The sequence below is a fragment of the Dermacentor andersoni genome, chromosome 5 (genome assembly GCF_023375885.2).
Source record: "Dermacentor andersoni chromosome 5, qqDerAnde1_hic_scaffold, whole genome shotgun sequence".
Taxonomy (NCBI): domain Eukaryota; kingdom Metazoa; phylum Arthropoda; class Arachnida; order Ixodida; family Ixodidae; genus Dermacentor; species Dermacentor andersoni.
In genome coordinates, this window is record NC_092818.1 from 119,750,263 (window position 1) to 119,772,905 (window position 22,643).

Sequence of the window (22,643 nt, forward strand, 5' to 3'; positions counted from 1 at the left end):
AGGCGCGCGGGGAGATGGCGCGTGCGAAGGGACCAGCCATGTGGGATTGCAAGCTTGAACCCGGCGCAGATTAACTCCAAAATAAAGCGCGCCACCCACGCACGTAGTACTCTTCAGGCATACGGACAGCCAAGCGCAGTCACTACGAACCAGGAGAAAACGCGCTTAACTGTCTGATTCGGAGTGACTGATTCAGAAAATGGCTCACTCTCGAATTAATGGAGAGGTACACCCTCAAGGGCATTGCGCGGTGGCAAGTCTTGATAGAAGAAAGAAGTTGAGGGCCAGCCCGTAGCTCCAACCCGTTCTGTACCAAAGCGCCAGTTTTACGAAAAGTGCTTCTTCTACAGTAAGGCATAAATGAGGTATTCGGTTGGCAAACGTTATCAGGCCCTAATACGAGGCGACGAGGCAGTTAGGGAAGTTTCAGGGAAGTGAGGCAAGCCCCAAGCAAATCACCAGTCTTAAAAAAACAACGCAAGGTTATACGAATGAACGCAAATGGGGGGTTATGTGCCCACATAACAGCGCAAGCAAGGTGAGGCTCTTTGGTTACGCAAAGACGTTTGGTTGCGCTATTTTATAAAACTCCCTAGTCAATGCTGTGCGTTTTCCTTATTAATGTTCAGTCGTCATATGCTCTTGTGTCTTTTCGTGCTTTTGAGATGTCCCTGCGTGTTATTATTTTTTTTAATGTATCTTTCATATGCTTGTTTATGTCTACGCCAGATAATTTACTACCCTATGATAATTTATTCCACCGCCGGCAAATAAATTAAGCCAATGGCATAAGGCATGTTTTTACGAGTAAATAAACTATTTCGTTTTATTGCTGTGTACACTCTAAAAACTAAGGGAGTGCCGGGCACTCTCTTTGAGGGAGTAGCTGCTTGTCCCATATTTCACTCTCTTTTCGAGAGTAGATCGACCCTCTTTGACAGAGAGTAGGTCAACTCCTCCTGACAGAGTTTTGTTACTCCACCGCAAGGGATTGCTAGTACTCTTCCGCAGAGTGATAATACTCTTCCCACAGGGAGTGCTAGTACTCTTCCGCAGAGTGCTAATACTCTCCCCGCAGGGTTAATAGTACACCGCCAGACCGAGTACTTCTACTCCCCCAAACAGAGTGCTTGTACTCCTTCAGAACAGAGTGCTAGTACTCTTCCCAATACCCTCTTAGCCAAGTCCTGATCACGCATGCAGGCAGGAAATCAGATCAAATTAGGGCCGCTGATATAGTGTTCCCTAGGCGGCTCCTCAGAGACACTGGCCCGATTCCAAGCGGCCTTCAGAATAGGCGTGAGCAAAGTTATGCAGGATTTTAAAGTAATTTTTTCCTGGCTATTTGCTGCCTACCGTGAGGCGTGACTGCTCTGAAGCGGCCGATGCGTATGCGTCACGAACGCCACTAAGGAGAAAAAAAAAAGCGATTTCACACTAAATCTGCAAATATCTTCGCAAATTTCACAATCAGGAGTCACACAATTTAATTAGAATACAATTGTCAAGGGAATCACATACTTATCAAGAATCACAATGCTCTATACATCATGTGAATTCGAACCCGCGTACACTCGCATTTGTACAATTCAAAACACACAACATAACCATTACACCACAGCGCCGCCACGCCCAGTCGTGTTCTTTTAGAGCTTATATATATACCAAACGTATGTGATGAATCGGCTGTGGTGGGTGGGGTTTCTCTGCAGTGTGCTGTGCTGTTGTGTACTGGAATACGTGTGCGTTTGCATCATTTCCATTCCTTGCTACGACTAACGAAGGAAGACAACGTAGACGACAACGTGAGAACTATTCACGGCTTGTCGTCACCGCAGGAAAATAACAAATGTGCCGTTCAGCTCATGATCGAGTGCTTCTCCAGTCCATGTTCTCCAAAATACGCGGATACAAAGTATTGCGCCAACCATCCACGTATGTGAATTTAATTCGCGCGTATACTGGTGAGCAACTGCGACGCCAGTACCAGGCATTTCGACGTGCCTCACGCTGCCGTGTAGACGTTCTTTTCAAGTGCATTAGTTTAGAGTTTGGTTCAGTCCGCTGTGAGCTGTTGTCCTGCATTAGCAGCGGATCGTTAGCGTTTTGAAGCGCATGCATTCCAGCATTTGGAGACTGCTTATGCCGATAGCCGCGTCAAATGCATTGGCACGCATGTTTAAATGACTAATGTGTCCACTTGTTACGCGTGCACTGCTCGTATCCTGTGGCAGTGCTCATTCTAAAAGCTTCGAAGACCATCTACACTCATGCGTGTGTTCAATTTATATATGCACAGGATGGACTTGCCGGCTAATTGGTTGAGCATTTTAGAAGAAACAGCGCAACACAAGGACGACGCAAAAACATGCCACACCACGAAGCGCTGGTGTGGTTGATGCTTTTTTTCGTCCTTGTGTTTGCGCTGTTTCTTCTTCCACGATACACGCACACCACAGGTACGCGAAAATTTAGGAGCATAAGTGGTTAACTCTGTTTTCCCCGTTTTCTCTCAGTGTCAATGGCACAGTGCGTTGCCCGGAATTGTGCACGCTTACCCCCATATGCAGAAATGCATCATAACTTGAAGCCCATGCTTGACTTGATCTAAACGACGCAAGTCGTGAACGCACCAAAAGAAAGGCAGTGAGCGTCTTGGGGGACGTTCGCACCAGGCGTCGTTTATATCAAGTCAAGCATGAGCTTTGTATTAAGATACATTTCTGAATACGGGGGCTAGACATCTGCTTCTTCCAGAAAATGTAGAAAAAACGCCCGCCAAAACCAGGCACATTCGTAAACTTAACTAGGCAATACGAAGCTCCATAGAAAAAAAGAAGAGTGGTATTAAAAGCTTTCAGTATTTTTCTTTACTCCAAAATAGTTGCGCTCTCGTGGCTTCACTGTACAGAGATAGTGCAGCGTTAGCTAGAAAGCATCAATTTCCTAACTCCATGCCAAAATAAGCTTGTAAAATTATTTAGGTGCTAGAATCCAGGGTTTGTAGCGATCCTTGAAAATCTTTTATTTCTAAAATGCCATTTTCAAGGCATTGAAAACCCTTGAATTTTTAGAAGTACTGGAAAGTCCTTAAACTTGTACACTTGGCTAGACTTAGCAGACTTGGCTAGACTTAGCAGACATTGCCAAGCGCTTTTTTTTCCTTCTGTGACACTCTTTCGCATGTCACAGAAAATTGTCTCTGGAGGTAATAGAAGGAAAGCGACATCCTTAAAGTTGAAATTACAAAGGAGCTGCAGATACCAGTTTTATGCACATGGAACCGGCGACAAATGTGCTTGGAGGAGCAGAAGCAGGAAGCTCAACAGTTGAGGCATTCGAAGAGAAGCCGTGAAGAGTAAATTGAGAGCGACAGACACAATAAAAAGAAATTAGAAATGACTATTGCTTATTTGATGGTGAAAAAAGCTGAGGCAACAGATGACATCACATACACTGTCAAACCAAACAGTATTCAAAAACTGCAAATGTTGCAGGTCCAAGTAGTTAATTGTGCTATTGCAGAAAAACTTTGAGCGCTTTCTTGAAATGCTTCCTTGTGTGCGTTTAGTGGTGGGCGGTGAAAGGCAAATTAGCAGTCTTTCAAATGCTTGAAATCACTGAAATGCGATTTTTGTTTCCTTTTGTTTGCATTAAAGTTAACGGTGTTCTTGAACAAGTTATTGCCTGTCCAAACTACTACACACATTGCACGAGGTCCTTGAAGTTACTGTGTCGGGGCCTCGAAAGTCCTTGAAAACCATTGAATTTTTTTCTTCAATATTGCTACGAACCCAGTAGAACAACAGTCATGGAGTAAAAACCTTGGCTGAACAGGGGCTTATACGCAGAGCACAGGAAGACTAGAAATGCAGTAGTAGGCATGGAGGGCCCTGAAAAAAATGTGCCACATCCGCTCGTCTGCCTTATGTTTCTGCACTGACTGTCGCATTTTTAATAGAAGTGCACTTTCTGTTCTACTCCAATAAACGCAACATTACGAACTCCAGTGTGGGGCAGTCCTTCAGCCAGTGCAGAACTTTTTCTGTGCATCCGAGTCAGCTCTGTCATTTTTCCAGCATTGTAGTAGAAGATTTGTTAAACTGGTTTAGCAGAATATGAGCAGTATACTCTTAAATTAGCTGTTTATTTGTATGCACAAATGCAGGTCCTCAGTTTGGTTGCATGACAAATTGCCATACCTCAATAGATACAAGAAACAATTTTATTACAGTTTAATGAAATCCAAACAGTAATAATCACAACAATATAATGACATACATTTCTTTTGGTACGTATACAGCCCATGTCTTGGCAGTGTATAAATTCAACTATACACCGCAAGTACTGTGTCCTGACCACTATTATTCACAGGTGTAAAACCATCACAGCAATTCAACAAATATCACAGTAATTAGTGACATACACCTTGTAACTGCTTTACATGAGCATAATGTATACAAATGGTCCCTGTGTACCTACACATGACTAGTGCCACACGAGTACTATTACTCACAGGTGTAAAACCAACAAAGCAGTTCTTTAAAAAATATCACAGCGCTTAGTGACGTACATGCTCTAACTCCCTTGTAGAAACTTAATACAAACACGTGAGGACACAGAAAGCTAGCAGTGGGCATACATGGGAATACCACCGCCTCAATACTAATTCACAAGTGTAAAACCAACCAAGCAGTTCTTTAAAGAATATCACAATGCTTAGTGACATACATTTTCTAACTAGCTTATATAAGCTTTATACAAACATGAGAACATACACAAAGCTAGCGGTGCACCCGCATAGAAGTGCGGCCATCTGAACACGATTATTTGCAAGTGTAAGCTCAACAGAACAGTTCGTTATAGTGCCGCACATTTTGTAACTGCCTTATACAAGCTTAATGCAAGCACAAGAATGCAGAAAAATATAAATTAAAAACTTGCTCTATGCATACACAAACAGATCAACACAAATGGTAAACACCGCTTTGAAGACAAATGTGACTGTGGCAAAGCGCAGTGCTGTGCCGGTTGAAATTGCCACCCACAAAAGTATTGAGCAATGCTTAAACCACAGGCAATAAAGTGCTGAAAGACTGCGTCTCTAACGTAACTATTTTATTTCAAATTTCTTGAATATAGGGCTCGCTTGCAGATAAGGCATCTGATCCAACTGACCTGATTTTACACCTGCTACATGCATAGAATGCACTCAGATATAACTGGTAATAATAATTATAAAAGGCATTTAAAAACTTGAATAGTATGATGAAGATGCATGACTAGAAAAGTTCTGTCCCCCTCGTACTTGTTAAAAAGGTGTAAGTACGACACATGTTCTTTTTTTCCTCAATTTTTGCATTAATGGACAGCCGGGAACCTCGAACCGACACAAAAAAAAATATACTGCTATGTTAATAGTGTTATGAATAATTTTTTGTGAAAGCTTTTTTACAGACAAGTTGCAGTCTCGTTTCTGGAGGTTGAGCTGTATCTTGCAAAATAACTTGAAAAGTGGTCACATGGGAGCATGACACTATATCATAATGTTAGTTTCAGTTGACTCTCTTGCCCTACAAGTCGCTGCTCACTGTGGTCAGTGATGCAACAGCAGTGTCTGTGTGATTTTCATCACACTTCTGTCCTATGCCATTCTTACCAGAGTTGGCGGCACATAGATACCCAAATTTCGATAGTGTTGCTTTCTCAGGTGGTTGCTTTTGATTTGCTCAATATCAGTTGGCACTTCAGCTGCATCAAACTTCTTTTTTACCTCTTCAACAACAACATCAACAACAATCTTATGACACCTGTGTTGTCCTAGTTTCCTACAAAGACCAGTTAATCTAACAACAACACTGACAGTCTCTACTATCTTCTAATGGAGAAGATGTGTGTCCCACCATGTGTTCAACATTGTTGTGGCTATGTGGGCTGGCTGGGGAGGCAACAACTGTAATATGTTTTCATATGTTAAAGTGATGCTTGTACTGTGTTATAACACTTAACTTAGTCTTGCACTTGCTGCACAATAACACTGGCTCACAGTCGTGGTGAAAAGCTTTTGTATGTTGAGCAAATGAGTTGTATCCACTACAAAAAAAGTCAGTGATAGCACACATGTTGCTCTACCAGGCCTGGTGTGGTTCCTTCTGACACTGCTGCTGACGCGCTGCTGCTTGCCTCGTACACTGTTGCAGCTGCAGTAGACGTGGCAGTCTCTGTATCTATTGCTGCCGTGTCATCTGTCATGGTAACTTCCAAGTGGTACCAGGCTCACTTCTGCAACAGAGATGTTGTTTGCCCCTTGAGGGCTCTCATGATCAGGGCCAATAATTTCGTAGGCATTGTCTCCTGCATCGAAGAACCAATAAGAACAGCATGAATTAATAAACATAGCTCTAAAAAGTACGGACATCAAGACTTGAATAATGAATAATACTTGCAGGAGGAGTTACACAATTGTTTGTGTATATTACAGTAAAGCCTCATCAGAAGATATTCAAGAGGCACGGGAAACATGTCTCTCGAAACCAAAAATTTTGAGACACTGAGGAGCCAGACTAGATCACTTTATTATGCATCATCACTAAAGTATGTTTTGATATATCTGAAGGAATAAATACTCAGGGTGGCTTAAAGGGCTCCTAAACCACTTCTCGACATTTTTTGAACATTTCAAGTAAACACGCGTATCGAAATCAGAATGCAGTCACGATCGACGAAGCCAAATGCCAGAGTGCATAGCACTGCCGGAACACCACAATATGAAGAAAATGACCCCGTGCGCCTCTCTGGACCTATCCTGCACCCCCCAGTTTGTCCTGACGTCACCAGGCTGTCTCTGATGATGTCACCAGTTTCCGGTGCTGTCGATTGGTCGAACGAAAATGTACGACTGCCGGCAAGGCCTGCAAGCAAATACACACACTCCTCCTTCCTCGTCGCGTTGCGCGCGATGCCATTGTGGGCAGCCAATGGGGGCAAAGAAGAGAAACGCCAACAGAAGGGTCTCCCTATGAGGCTCTTCAACGCGAGTCACCATACAGTTCCGTTGTATTAGCGCCACCCCTCGCAGGACGACGGGCCAGCGCGGCAGCAACAGAGCTCGTTGCTGTTGGCCTGTCCCGTAACATTTGGAGGTGTACTAGGCAAGGAAAAGACGATACTGTCCATATGGCGTGTACCAGATAAAAGAGCAAAATGAGTGGGGACTACTTTTCGATAATCAAACACACGTAGCTCCACTATTACTGCACCATTTCGAAAAATTCTTGTGGCTACCTGTTCATTGCCTTATTGTGTAGAACTGCAACACCGCAACTAAATTTCAACCTCGGTGGTTTAGGGGCCCTTTAAAGAAGACATTCACAGCTTTTTAGTGACTGTAGATTGTGTTAGCTTCCTTCCCAACTTCTGGAATTTAAACACTTCACTTTGCAAGCCTTGTTGCTCGCAGTACCTTTGAGGTGCTCTTAGACGCTCGTCAGCTTCAACTGCCGACACTTTCTGCCCTGCACTGTCCTCGTTGCCCTCCTTTTCTGGTTCATGCTAAAAGAGACATGCGCAATTGACTTGTGTAAGGATTGCGTGATCTTTACGCCCTTCGGAGCACACAAGGTGCACAAAGTGAATGTGTGTGGGTTGTGTCCCTTCGAAGTAGTGAATACTTAAAAAGTCATCCTTAGTAACAAAGGTGTCTCTTGTATACAGTATTGTTAACGTGGCAAACATAGGAAAACCAACCAAACCATTTTCAGATGTCTCTTACAACCAAGTGCATGTTGTAATGAGATTCTACTGTACTGAACATTTTTCAGCTATGGATCATCTGCATGTACATATAGTCACAAAGACATGTTGTGTGGAATGGCGAATCGGGAAACAGTTCGTACTCTTACTTTGTGTCCCTAAGATAAGCAGCTGATAACAATATCATAAAAAAGCAGGCAATGAGGCTAGAATGGAACATAATCCTTCAGCTCTAAACAGTTTTTTGGGCCCACATCATTCCCTCATATGACATAAGGAAACAACTTGATTGCAGTAATGGCTGCATGTGATCTGAGTTGATTGAAACAAACTATACGTAAGGTTGTCCTGTATGTAATTTTATCAGAGTGCTTTTTAGATGTCCTGCTGGTGATCCTGGCTGCGCGATGCTTCTCATGCTTTTTGGCACGATTCCTTTTTTTCCACTCCACTTTTTTTTCAGATTTTCTCCCCTTTCCCTTCCCCCTTGTGTAAAATAGCACACTTGAAGTATCAAATCTGTTGAACTAACGTGTGTATCAAACCTGTTAACATGTGTGCTTCTCTGTGGTCTGTGTTGTATTTTTGCGCTGCACAATTCAATTCAAGATGAAAGATGGAACGTCCCTGCCTTTAGTTTAATTGTGTGTGTTTGTGTGTGTATATGTCTCTCTCATGTTTTGAAATATATGTACATTCAGGAGTGCCTGCATGCCCTTCTCTCCTGCTCCTGTGACGAAAAGGAGAGCGTGATTATGTACCATAGTAAAAAATTCAAAGGTTTTCGCTGTGCCCATTACATCCCTTATCATATGGATCTGTCACAATACAGAGTAGCAGTGGTCCATAATACTAGCCCATCCCAACATAATTATAAATTAACACATACCGACATGCTGCGAAACAGCTGTTGCAAAGCCGCTGGTGAAGGCAATTTCCGCAGCACTGCAGTGGTACAGCCGAGTTCCACCTGTATAGTGACAAATCCATATCCGTGTTATTAACTCAGTAGTTGCTGATGGTTTCATAAGCTTTACACTACACAATAAAGTAATCTAGACAACTTTGTTGGAACAAATGCACATAATTAGGACACCACTTAAACACTAACACGATTAATTGCCCCCAATCTCTCACTCACTAAGGGATAATATTACTGAAACATTGGTGGAGAGCTCAGATTAACACAGCCCATAAAGGACAAGCGTTCTTTGAGGAAAACAGCTATAACAGCGGTTAGTTTTCTTGATCATTTTATGTGGTAGCTTTGATTTAAATGTCATGCAGTACTATAAAATACGAAGTGCCGCATTTCTAGCAGCAGAAGGCGTCGTCAGGCTCATGGTACAACAGATTTTTGCACTGTTTGTCAGTGAGCCGACACATACAAAGAAAACCGAATTCATACATACATATACAGTGTCAAGTTCACTTCTTCTGAAAACGCAGCCACCAGTTCCAATGGTGCTGAAAGGAAAGGTTATATAAAGTGCGAGACTGCATGGAACTGCCACTTATGACTGTAAATGTATGGTCTGCTGATTGCAGAGGTAGTCACATGCTATTTCTAGTCTCTTTTAGAAGCATTACTAAAGAACAAATTAAAATCTATTCATAAGTCACGAATTTCATGCATCCACAGTTTGGCTAAATAACCTGTGAGAAAAAGACATGTTTACCTGGAATAGCAACCTTTTTTCCTGCTGCAAAACTTTCCTTCGAATTAATGAAATAACTTTACAGCGTCATAATGCGTTTCTCGCAACTACTTGCCGGCAGTGGCGAGTTAGTGTTTATATCCGACTCATTGGGCGACAATACTGCCAAACACAAATGCTTCACGAACACGAGAACACGTCCCTCGCAGAGAATAGCAACCATATATGCCTCTGTGAGACATGATCGCACCTTTGTGGTCAAAATGTACATTAGAACGACATCACCGTCTCATTAAAAAAAAAGCCTCCGTACAAGGCAGCTGCCAACTGCATAATGTGAAATTGCAACTGATGTCCACTTACTGGTGGCCTGTGTTTGAGTCACTTTTGGCAGTTGACTGGGTGCTGAGAAATGCACGTCCTGGGTTGTCCCTGCAAAACATACAGGGTTATGTCAGATGTTGAAAATATATATATGCCGGCATTTCATCAGTCGCAAAACAAACGAGTAAACTAATAAACAACTGTAATGTAAACATACACATCATAAGATAGGCTGTCAACTGTTAATGCATTACGCAAAAAACGTAATGCATAGGGAAGACTATATGTATACACACGAAGCTGACACACAATTTAATTCGCTCTAGGTTTTTCCGTGCAGTATATTCAAATTATTATGTCTCGTGGTTAGAGCAAAATTAGTGTAAATTACGAACTAAATTATCTACCCTGGAAACTTTTCTTCAATATGCACCTGTGCGCGCTTCGAACGAGTAGCATTGTAAAATTTACGTACATGGCATTTAACATAGTTGCTGAACACGGATTTCCTTTGCCCTGTGTCGTGTACAGTGAGCTACATATATCTGCCCCCCCCCCCCTTTTTGTACTAGCCATACTGCGTGCCACTGCACCTATACGCATGTCAATAAACCTCACGATACAGAAATAAAAAAAGTGCCAATCACCCATGCCTGCATGTTGTAGTGGGCCTAACCTAACCAAGCATGGGCTGTTGCTTTCTATAGTAAACACAGGCACCGTGCTCATTGCAAGTATGTATCATGTCGCTAAGCAAATATGCAATTTCATTGTACCACTATTTTTTTATCACATGGATATATGTGTTGAGAGGCAAGACAAAAAGCAGTCACTTCTCAGAACTAATCAGCTTTCTTAAAACACATTTTTAACTTTTCAATGACACTTGCTGCTATGTGTTTGTCTCCAGTGAGCATACTTGATTTGACTTTCCATTTAGAGACATTACATAAATATACCATGTTAAGATGACTGCCTGGAGCACGTGAGAATTTTCATCTTCGTGTAACATACTGTATCTTGATTTTGTTGACATTTGGTCAAATGGTACACCCAATATACCCACATACTAGTTTTCTTGTCCAAATAACATGCCAATGTATTTTGATTTTTTGGCATTGGCTCCTCTACACTACGTGAAGTCGCGCTGCACTGGCTCTTTCACATCCTCGTGTCCTTGCAGCTGCCTTCTTGCGTTATATAAAGCGGGTGCCTGAAAAATATCGTATGCAAAAGTCAACACAAGGACATGGTGCAAAACAACATCAAGACAGTCAAGGCAATGGCAATAAAAAAGTCTTAGCTCTTAGTCTTCCTAGTGAAATGCATGCAAAACATCCAAATGACTGAAACAGTCAACTGCTAAACTAACTTCAATTTTTAGATTTAAGCAAGAAAACAAACCACAGTTCATCCTTGTTTTTCATGAATGTTAGAATACTCCTGCTAATGAATAGAATATTGGTCATTTTCAGACGTCATAGGTCTGTCATGAGTCTGGTGTATCGCAAACACCACTTGTGACACATCCTAAGCACGTGCCCAGTGTGCCACCCCACCCCCCCGCACCATGCCTGGTTGTGCCACTGCTGAAGCCATAATTTGAGGATTATAGCTGCAAACATGATGCTCAGTAGGGATGAAAATATTGTCCTTCAGCTCAATGGATATATGGATGTGCCTATAAAAAAGGGCAACAAGGCTTGTTATGGCAAGCTTACCCACATTTCAATACTAACAAGTTCACTGCGGCCTGCATCTAAGCTTACTAAAAGGCATGAACTTATTTTCATGCATGAGGTGCGCAGTGGAGTTCATTTTTGACAGACCCGACTACTGCTGCAGTTTGAAATCTAGCATTTTAGATTCTTGTAGGCATGTAAAAGTTGCAGTTAAACCGCAGTTATTAGTTTATTACACCAACCTATTGTTCTGTGTACGACAGAATGGTAACACGGTATTAAAGCAACATTTTATTTCGATATTTTATTTCTCTACTAAAAATATTCAAGCGATAAACACATCATAATCTGCCATGCTATAGCAAAATGCACACATTACGCTTGTAACACCCAGAGGAAGGCTGATTTAGCTGTTCATATGACGTAACTCTGACACGCCAACTCATATTAGCAAATGCACAGGCATGTCCAAAATAATAAGCGTATGCAAAGCGCCCCTGCAATTGTAATTCCACACAGCAGCCGTTATATTCGATGCCGATGCGTAACTAGCTGCTCGACAATTCACCGAGTTCGTAGACATAAGCATCCTTTCAGTTTCGCACCGTGCACGAAAACCGCAACAGGAGACAAAACGAGACCTATAATCACACCATTTCAACATGAGCAAAAACAGTTCAGTCTTAGGGATAAACACTGTGAGAGCGATTTAGTGCGAGACGGCGACGAGCGACAAAACGGGCCGTCGCGTGAACAGATGGCTCGGTTCTGGAAATCTAGAAATCGTCGCTCGTCGCCCAGAAGCGCTATGAGCGACTAGCCAATAGCGCGAAGCCGGAACTGGATGTACATACATCGCTCAAATACTACCGATTGTCGCGCGGAACGAGCAAATGATTCAATTTTTATACGTGCAAGGATAAGAACGTACTGCAAGACCTCCGGAAATATTTTATGCTACTTTTTATAGTAAAATACATCAACGTAAATTACTAAAGCACGCGTCACGCGTGACTGCAGCCCTCATGCCGGCAACACCGGGGAGGCGTCGCTCAAAATCGTCGCTCGCACGGAGTACGACTTGTAGGCGACGAGCGAACGCGACAGCCATCTCCGTCGCGTCGCTTGTAGCTGCCGCGCGCAAGATCGCTTATATGGGGTTTATACTTTTTTCAGCATAAAACATGGATTCCTCGTGCGTTTTCAGTAAGTTCAAGATAACGCGCCCAACTGACCTCTTGCAGCATGCAGCTGAATGCCTGCGGCAAAGTTTCTAACTAGCACTGGTGCTGCACGTAACTTCAGTGGTCGCAGATTCCCCCTGCGCGAGACACCGTCAAGCGCGCGGTTTATTTATTAAAAAAAAGCATGCTGCCAGCAAAATGACGGCTTCTGTTATGTGATTCCTTAGTTCAACAGCGTTCCGTACATAGTAGACTGCCAAACTGAATAAATTCAAACACACAAAACGCACGCTAATCACGCTCCGCATAGGCTCGGAATCACGGGCTGGTGAACTAACCATTTTAAGCGTCCTCTCGCCTGGCGTCTTATTGAACATACCATAGTTCTGGCAGCGTTTGCGATTTTTAAAGCTCTTACGGACAACGGCAAAGTGATAAAATCACACGCAGTTATCGCGACGACTGGCTTTTTCGATTGACATCAAGAGACAGCGCGTACGCCTAGTCCTTTGTCAATCGCGTCGGCTAAGCGCAGCGACAACTTCCTGGCGATAGCATGACATATACGGAGAATGTGCACCTAAGTTAGAATTCACTTACCGTGGAGGATTTGTTGTTATATCCAAGGCATGACGAACGACTGTCGTGTTTTCGTGGCGACGCGAGATGGCTGCCACACGATCTCCCTCGGCTGGCCTTTGCTCGCTGGATGGATCTACTTTCTCCGGTGCTGTGTTGTTCCGCGATCTTGAGCGCGCGCGCGCGCGGTGGAGCCACTCCGAGTGAAAAAGTAGAGCACTCGCTACGCGTTCCTTTGAACTGCGGCGGCCTGTTCTCTTAGAAGCAAAACGATGTGTTCTTTGCTCAGCGTGCATGAATGATACATTGCCATGTTCGGGGCCAGCCACCTACAGTTGAAGCAGAAGATTACGCTACGTTTTGTTTTCTATTGCCGCAAGAGTCTTTTCTTTCTATTGTCGCAAGAGTCTTTTCACTCTCTCTCTTTTAAGGGGAGAGTGAAAAGCACATTTCACTCTCTCCTTGGTGACAGAGTGAACAATGCATTTCACTCTCCTCGACATTTTGCGAGAGTAAAACGACGCTTTGAAGAGTGAACCGGCAGCTTCACTCCTGCGATACCCTTCCTAGTTTTTAGAGTGTATGCTAATAGCTCTACTCGGCAGTTGTGTTCAGAAATTTATTTGTTGCATCTATGAGTATAGAAACAATGGCTTTTACCATTGAGGTGTATTTGTGCGGCCAAATACGCACAAAGCGCATATATCTTCTTAACGTGTTTCACTGGATCTGTTTGTCGTATGGCTCATCCGAGGGACGCCATTCTATTGGTATAGTGCGTGGGGACTCAGGCAGTGAAATTTAACTGTTTCCTACTATGAGGTCTTGTCACTCCTTATATAAGGCCATCACTACATTGAACAATTCTTCGAGGTGCCACAATGTTTCGTCAAGTGCAGCTGTTATTACCGTTTATATATATATATCGCCGGGGTTGAGAAAGTTGGTCGGGAATCCGCTGCCCCCCACCCCTCCTTGGGTAAATGGAAACTTTCCGCCTATGCCCTCACATGTCAGAAACTTTTTCTCTCAGTGTCTGCGTCTGTAGATAAATGCTAATCACTTCGTTCGTCAGTAAATATAAGCTGCCTTACGGCGTGTAAGTTTCTACTTGACCCGCCTCCTGCGTCCCTTTTTTTCTTCTTTTTTTTTGTTGGGCAGCCATGTAAACTGCTGCATCTGTCGTGCTTCACTTGCTCCTTCCACGCATTTATAATTGCTCAGCATGTGCCAACGTTGTAGAACGTTAAGCTTTTTTCGATAACACTGGCCCTTGTTCCTTTCCCTTTCTCAGAACGTGAAGGAAAAAGCAGCCTTCTCTAAGACACCCGGCTCCAAGACTTTTTTCTTTGAAACAGTGTGCACGGACAGCTGTCGCCGTCTTAACTGTACGAGGCGCCTTGATGGCGCTTCGTTATCACAATATGTCACGTCTGCATTCAAAAATTTGTTTGCTTTACACCCAACCGCCCACCCTCCTCATCGGCGCTAGTTATAATAATGGTTGTATCTAACGCAGTTGTGTCGGTGGGCATTGGCTGGCTGGTTAAATGTTTGCGCCTAATGATCCAGTTCCTAACAGGGTAATCTTTCAGAGTACGCGGAAACATTGCCCTGCGGCTCATTAGTCTGAAACAATGAATGCGCGTGCGGAGAAGTACCTTGTTCCTGGAGTTATTTTTCCCTATGTCGGCTACATTGTCAAGTATTGCACTCCAATACAAAGTTCGGAAGAAAAAAAGAAAGGTGGCGGGGGGGGGGGGGGGGGGGGTTGATTGATCAAAGGCATTGTTCGTGCCATGCATAGAGAGATAAAAAGTGAAAGGAAAAAGGCTAGTAACTGTAGGCAAGGAGGTTAACCAGACGCACGTCCGGTTTGCTACCCTGCATTAGCAGGAGATAAATGGGTGAAAATAGAGTAGGAACAGAGGAGACACAAAAAAAAGAGGACTAGTTGCACGCACACTTGAAGTTTTGCACAAACTCTAAACGTCCGCAGAGACATTTAGACGTCCGGTACCATAACAACGTCCTCGTCGTTTGCTGCTCCAGCGTCGCCCATCACCAAGGTCTAACGATCTTGGTTTTTGAAAACGGGCTGATTTATTTAATTTATTGATTGAATACTGGGGTTTTACATACAAAAACCACGATATGATTATGAGGCGCGCTGTTTCGAGAGATTGGAGATTAATTTTGACCGTCTAGGTTTCTTTACCGTGCTCGTACACGAGCGTTTTGGAAATGCACCCTCATCGGAATGCGGCAGCCACGGGCGGCATTGAACCCGCGACCGCATGCTCAGCAGAGCAATGCTATAACCACTGAGCTTCCATAGTGTATAATGGTCTCAAGTGCAGCCGGTTTACAAAGGGATGCATACTTAGCCTGATTAGTACAAGAATATGGTAGAAAAGGCTAGAGCCTGATCATTTACGAAGAAGCAGACTAAGAAGTTCCGTTTGTCGTGTCATTGAACAGCCAACGCATTAGTCAGCATTAAGAAGAATTACACAAACGGCTGGAGGTGCTCGATGTCCTCTTCAGACGGACTGATTGTGTACTGCGATAACGCCGTAGTAATGACCTTTGGTATTTGTTTTAATTTGGTTCCAATCTTATAGATATATCCACTCGATCAGCATTATCTAGGCAATCCGTTTGCATACATTCAACGCAGTACCATGGTTTTGTCCTCTAACATAATAAAGGTGTTATGTTCCAAACAAGAAGGAAACTATCATTGAAATGCTCACCGGTATAAAAAAACGTCATTCATATTTTCCTATATGCCTAATGCAAACAGGCTTCCACTCAGCCGGTAAATTCCCTTTCTGGAGCAGCGTTTATCCAACGTCTAGAACATTTCTGCAAGAAAAAGAAGAAAAAAGAAGAACAGGACCGCATAAAGGCTTCGGCTTCCCGCAAGTCCGATGTCGATGCGAGGCTCCCAGTAGTGTAGCCATGCCGGATTAAGGAAGACGGCCGCGGAAAGGGGGATGAATTAGGGGATTAACCCTTCTGGTCAGCGGAAGATCCTGCCCTATATAGACTGTAGAGTCCTCCAGCTAAGGTATCCTCCTTTTCTTCCTCACAATAGTCGGTATTACTTGCTTTGTTGTTGTTTCTCCCCCTTGAAGGTCGTGAAACGACCCTGCTGCTGCTTTCGTAGCGAAACAAAGGAGTGCTCAACCATAGCACTTGGCAGACTGGATAGTAGAAGCAACGTAATACAGATAGTGGCGCGTAATAACATATGTAGGAAGTAGTCAGCCCGAACATGGCCAAAACATTTCTTTCGTTGCCACTTGTCCTAGTTCACCCTTCTTCAGTAAGTCCGGCTGTGATATATATATATATGAGAAGAAAGGGGGTTAACCGAGGGGCCCGATTTTGATTAGTCATAACATGAGAAGCCAACAAACACTGACACCAAGGACGACATAGGGGAAAATACTTGTGCTTAATAAATGAAAATAAAGAAACGATAGATTAATGGAAATTAAAGTCGATGAAAAAGCAACTTGCCGCAGGTGGGAACCGAACCCACAACCTTCGCATTTCGCGTGCGATGCTCTACCAATTGAGCTACCGCGGCACTGTTTCCCCATCCACTTTCTTGGGTATTTATGTGTCCTAGTAGAACCCTGGGAATGTTAGCCAGCGCCACCACTCACAGACCTTGGCGGCGGACGTGGGACGTCCTTTTGCTGCAGGCGTCACGAGAACGTGATCTTTTTGGGTGAAGGCAACTGGTCAATAAACGCACATATGCTACCTGAAGGCATCAATGTTGCCGGATTCGAGACCCTCGTTATGTAATAAACGAGAAGAAAGGGGGTTAACCGAGGGGCCCGACCTTTATTAGTCATATCATGAGAAGCCAACAAACACTGACACCAAGGAGAACATAGGGGAAACTACTTGTGCTTAATAAATGAAAATAAAGAAACGATAGAATAATGGAAATTAAAGTGGATGAAAACACAACTTGCCGCAGGTGGGAACCGAACCCACAACCTTCGCATTTCGCGTGCGATGCTCTACCAATTGAGCTACCGCGGCGCTGTTTCCCCATCCACTTTCTTGGGCATTTATGTGTCCAAATTTATATTTATATATATATATATATATATATACTTGAGTTAGCGAGGTAGCAGCAGTAGCAGGTGGTAAAAGCACAGCCTCGACCTGTGTAGCTCTTACCTCTCTATGTCATGAGGGCGAAGGCAATGTAAAATGCTTGCCGTTCTATGAATGATTTTTCTTTGGCAGGGGAGGAATGTTGTTGAAAGTTGTATGCACTACGAAAGATAAGGTAAATACATACATAAATACAAAGAAAGGTAAATACATTTAGTGCTTTATACATCTAGCCTTATAAGAGCTATAGATACTCATGATGGGGTATTTCCAAAGAATGGACACGCCCGCCAGCTGTAAGTTGTCTCTCTGCACGCGTACCAAGTTTGCCAAGTTGTCCGCTATGCAAGACAGCATCCACAAAGGGGGAAGAAGATGCAAAAAAGTGTCCCATTAAAAATAAATGAAATGAGCAACACACTAAATGTTAAGAGGCTCAAGTCACACAAGACAAACATATCTTTTTACTCTAAGACAAAGCCCACTTAAAGAAAGAGACGGTGGCTCAGCACTTCTGGGAGGTTCAATTTGCAATGAAAGCGTGCTTATTGAGAACCGAAGCTACCTTAAGGTCCCGAAAGGTTCCGTGCTATTTGCTTTTTTGCGTTACGGGCCGTTATTCAAGCCTTTCTGTCACTACGGCGTAGGACCTGCGCGGAAGTCTTGCATCGATCGTATCTTGCTCGGACAGCGATGTGCTGCCACTTGCTGATGCGCTGCCACGACCAGTCCGAAGTTTCACGCATAAATTGCGAGACAGGGCCTCTCACACGACTCCACGCGCGGTGGAAAAAGCAAGCCGTTCACATTCACTGCGTTCCCTGTGCCACAGTATTGTCCGTTTCTTTTTTTTTTATGCAGTAGCTCTTTTCGTGCGGCACGGGGGGGTCGATACTGTGTGCTCATAACGGCCTAAGTCATCAACTGATCGCACCTTCCGTCACTGTTGGCCGTGAATTCATTTTGCGACTGAAGCAATACGAGGTGGAAATGATAAATCGCAAGTGTGGAATGAAATAGTGGTTGTCCACTCACATATTCTCTCAGTTCTTTTTGTGTCCGTTATTGAGCTTGGCCGTTCGTACATTATAATTGCTTTGTTTTATTTTTATTACTTCAAGTGCGAATTTTGTATATATTCTGGGCATCTACTATCGGCAACGGAGAAATACATTATTCTAAAGCGTTGTTCTGAGTGGAACGCTCCTATATTGCTTCAGTAGGCGGGCCTGTATTTATATTCACCGCAAGCTCCAGGGGTCCGTCGAAAGGCTAAAATGAGATCCCTAGATAAAGAACACAAAGGCGGTGATCTAAATACATACGAGTCGATACCAAACAAGGAAATGATGAGTAAGGTAGCATACCACGGCCTTTACTGTGTATACCACGCCGAGTGTATTTGGACAAGAAAGTGAAAATGTGGAATGCAGACGACAGTGAGATAAAATGAAGAAGAACGCAAAATAACGGGAAAGAGGTTGCATTCCTGTGGTAAGCAAAGTAGGCATACATCCTTAGTACGCCGAGAGCGCAGTGAATTCATCAGTTCTTTGGTCACAATGAGCGTTACTTAATAACATTCACACAGAAATGGGGGGACAAATTTTTTTCTCTTCCGAAAAGGTTATTTAATTCTTTTTCTTATTTCCTTGGTGAGGTATGTTCATGGGCTCTGATGACTCGTGTCTTGAAGCGCCTGTGAATTTTGTTTGATGAGACTAAAGTGACTAAGGTTCACTGAAGGTTTGCGATTTTTCTAGCCACGGAATTCACAAGCGAGCAGGCGTCTGCCGTTCATGTTTACTTTACATGCCAGAAAATTCCTAAGAGCGCCTCATGCAACTGGATCAAATACGAGGGAGCCATATAGCATCTGTTCCACTGTATTCAGTTCGGCTGCCAACGCCTTGGTCGGCGCTGTTGTCGCAACCAGTTCTCACAGGAGCTACCCTCAAAGCCTAGCCAAGGAATTCATGTATAGGGTATTTTTCTTTCCTGCATCAAATTTTTAAGAATCAGCTGTGGCGCATGGCACAATGTCAGTCCTAGAAATAGAATTACTCGATGAGGCCGACATTACCAACAAGAGCAATCAAACGCGGAATTGACCATTTAACAAAATTTTACTAATTATTTTACAGTATACATGTTGCAACCTACGAAATGTAATTTCCGAGTTTGTGAGGCATATCGACTTTTATAAAACTCTGAATAATGCGCCGGATTCGAGATATGCGCCGCCAAACAAGCGTTAGAAATGCGCTGTTCTTACATCAACATTTTTTTTTAGCTAAGTGCTGTTTTATGCATTGAAGCACAAAGTACCTGGAACGACAAATGAGACACTTTAAAAATTCATATCTTTAAGCTGGTGCAGTCCTGAGAATCATTTCTAAGGCGATACGCCTTGCGAACTCATCGGCTATGTGCCGTAATGTAAATAATTAAGAAGGTAATTATTACAATTATTTTACTATTTCAATTAACCTTTTTGATTTCTCCTAGAAGTAATGTCCGCCTCGTCGAGTAATTTAGCTTTAGCGTTAGAATTGTGCTATCTATCCTAGGAAACCTTTAAGAATGTGGTGCAGGTGATAGAGAACGCCTGGTATATGTGATAAGTCGCATAACCGTTCCTTTGCCTGTTATTGGCAACAATACTCTGCAAACGCATGCTACTATTTTAATTAAAATTCCTTTGCACATGTGTAGGCATTCTTCAGTTGCACATGTCCTCACCTTTTGTCTCTCTGTGTTCCAGTGTGTCTAGGATCGTATGTAGATTTCATTTACTCCCACTCCGCTCTATATTTTCCGGACCTGCAACACCAGTTATTAAAAAAGTGGTATGATTAATGCTCTTGGATGCAAAGGAGTAACCCTAGGTAACTCATTCCTGGGAGACTCGTAGGAACTGTTCGTAGCGACATTCTTTTGTTTTATTTTCATTTTAATAATAAAAAAGCACCCTTGCGTTTCATATTGTTGTTGCTTTGTCCTTCCCTATGCATGTACTAGGAAATCAGGTCCTAGCCACGTTATCATTTCCTTTTTTCTTTCTTTCTTTCTTTTATTTCTCTGTTTTCTCTCTCATTTCTCATTTCTCTCTTTCATTTCTCTTTACAGTCTCTGTTTAACAAAAAAGTGAAGCATTCATGCCAGAACAGCCGTTTTGTCTCACGGGACAAGAACAATTCGTGGAGTTCCATATTGGATTCTTTCCCGCCTCTCTCACCAGGGACGGCCCGCTCGATTATTTAATGCCGAAGATAATAACGAATTTAAGAACGCGCCCTGAAATTTGGTATTTTCTCTGTTGAATGTTCGTGCAAGCCACCTCAGCTCTTATCTCGGTTTTGATGCACGATTGAAATGTCCTACTGCTGTAATGGCCACTGCATGCATAAAGGGGAATATTTGTTGTGTTGTCCACGGAACACTGCGAGGGCATAATATTAAGACTCTCAGGCTACTTAATTCCTACCCTTCCTGCATTAGGTGTATGATAACAATCTCAGCGTGCTGAGAACTTTCTGAACAAAAAGGCAGGTCTAGATATATAAAGTAGAAGCGTAGGGAAAAAGACAAAGCACAAAAATCGACGCCTCGCAGTCGTTTTCCATTTCTCCATTGCGAATCAACACTGATGACTCACGGTCGTTTCGCCTCCCTCGTGCTTGAATATTCATGAGTAAGTGCGCATAAATATTCGCGGTACCCCCAGCGGTAAATGGCCTAAGCCCTATCGATCATAGTTCGCAAAAAGCGACGTGCTTATTCTAGCAGTGGTTCACGTGGCTCTCTTCGGCAAGTACTCTTGCGTCTACGCTCGCGGCTCCTAAGTACCAGGGGACCTGTAACTAGAAGCTCGCGCCTTTCATTCACCTACACCGCACAACTTCTCTCGCGTAGTTACGCAAGTAACGCTATCGCCGTATATTACAGCAACGCGAATTTGCTTTCGTCGCAGCCAGAGTGACGACGAAAGTGCATTCAATGAAGACTGTACGGCCTCGCTCTATCTGCATCTGGTGTCAACAACACGCTAGTTTCTCCGTATTTTGCCGGCGGCGAAACTGAACATCCCGTGCCAATAATGTAATTTGGTGCGAAGCACGCCCGTCGAATTTCGTCTGTGTAAGCCTCTCTCTTTTGTGCTATTTCGTAGTAGCATGGATTGGGCAATCTCGTCTCGTATGACTGCAACAAAATAAGCTAGCGTTCATTTCCACAAGTTAGCAGGATCACTGTTATCGCTGAGCCTTTCTTTCAGTTCTCCTTGGCATTATGTTGCACTGGTTTTACATGTACCTCTCGTCTTGCTCTCATCCCTTGGTTTCCTCCTTCCTTTGTTTTATTGGTTGCCCGTTTTCTCCGTGTGTATAGGATTTATAAACGCTCCATGTTATCATGAAAGACGTCCTTTTCCGATACGTACGTATATCAACACTAACAAATGCGTCCGGGCTACCGCGTTCACTTAATGCGCCTGGATTCGGAAACAGCGACAACGGCCCCGGGGTTTCTTGCAGCATTGCCGTAGGAAGCGTTGCGTTTAATAGGGTGCTTCGTTAGATAACGCTACATAGTCAGACTTTCACTCTCTTTCTTGTATGCGCCCGTGTTAGAGCTCGTGCTCCAGTCCTGTTTAGCACAGGTGTTTTCGTTAAAGACACATATTCCCGTCAGTCACAGTGTAGGCATTGTGTACGTGACATGCTGTTGCCATTGTCTACAGTACTTGCAATGAAAAAAAAAAACACGGATATTAGGCTGCGGATAAGTTTCTTAAGTTGTGGAGAAGTGTTAAGTTGCAGATGAGCAGAGCTTTGCTACAAACAGCTGAAACCACTCAAGGTACTACCTTGCTTAACAGCACTTTCGATGTGCCGCCTACAGCCCATAATCAAATGTGCATGGGCTTTGTTCTGGTGATTGCATTCAGGACTGACTACATTAATTTAAGATTTATTATACTGTGTATACCAGGATCTAGTACAAACATATACGAATGATCATTCTATAACCTTGTCTTTCTTTTCTTTTTTCATACAGTCTGCATGATCTTGGAATAAGCTATTGTAACTTTGAGGAATTTATTGGCAGCACGCTAAACTTGGTGACTGAAGTGAAAAGCCGACACCCGATGCATTCTTACCAACCTGATTTCTTACCGCCGGATCCTTTCTTACCAAGTAAAACAAGTTCAAGTCCAATATAGAGTGTTCAGACACAGGTGCTCCGCATTTGTCTAGGCCTTTCTCGAAGCGCGTGCACGGGGGCGACTATTGCAATAGATAGACTACCTCATCAAGACT

The 22,643-nt window shown here is 43.4% G+C and overlaps 1 protein-coding gene and 2 non-coding genes across 6 annotated transcripts; all 3 read right to left on the reverse strand.

Moving 5' to 3' along the window:
• Positions 1–4,211: 4,211 nt before the first annotated feature.
• LOC129385053 (uncharacterized) lies at positions 4,212–13,396 on the reverse strand. Of its 4 annotated transcripts, none has more exons than XR_008612599.2 (5): positions 13,201–13,394; positions 10,801–10,947; positions 9,774–9,842; positions 8,642–8,722; positions 4,212–6,354 (listed from the first exon to the last, which is right to left on the reverse strand). XR_008612599.2 is itself a non-coding variant. In XM_055070955.2 (5 exons), the coding sequence occupies exons 2-5, from the start codon at positions 10,851–10,853 to the stop codon at positions 6,242–6,244; spliced, it is 312 nt and encodes a 103-aa protein (XP_054926930.1). In that variant the 5' UTR covers positions 10,854–10,947; positions 13,201–13,396; the 3' UTR covers positions 4,212–6,241. The 4 variants fall into 4 exon arrangements, 1 of the variants encoding a protein (XP_054926930.1); XM_055070955.2 differs by having other exon boundaries at positions 10,805–10,947; positions 13,201–13,396; XR_008612598.2 differs by lacking the exon at positions 8,642–8,722 and having other exon boundaries at positions 9,774–10,947; positions 13,201–13,395.
• Positions 13,397–16,704: 3,308 nt separating this feature from the next.
• On the reverse strand, positions 16,705–16,777 carry TRNAS-CGA (transfer RNA serine (anticodon CGA)). The gene has a single exon. It is a non-coding gene; the product is annotated as a tRNA-Ser (tRNA).
• A 394-nt stretch (positions 16,778–17,171) lies between these two features.
• On the reverse strand, positions 17,172–17,244 carry TRNAS-CGA (transfer RNA serine (anticodon CGA)). The gene has a single exon. It is a non-coding gene; the product is annotated as a tRNA-Ser (tRNA).
• Between the last annotated feature and the right edge of the window lie 5,399 nt (positions 17,245–22,643).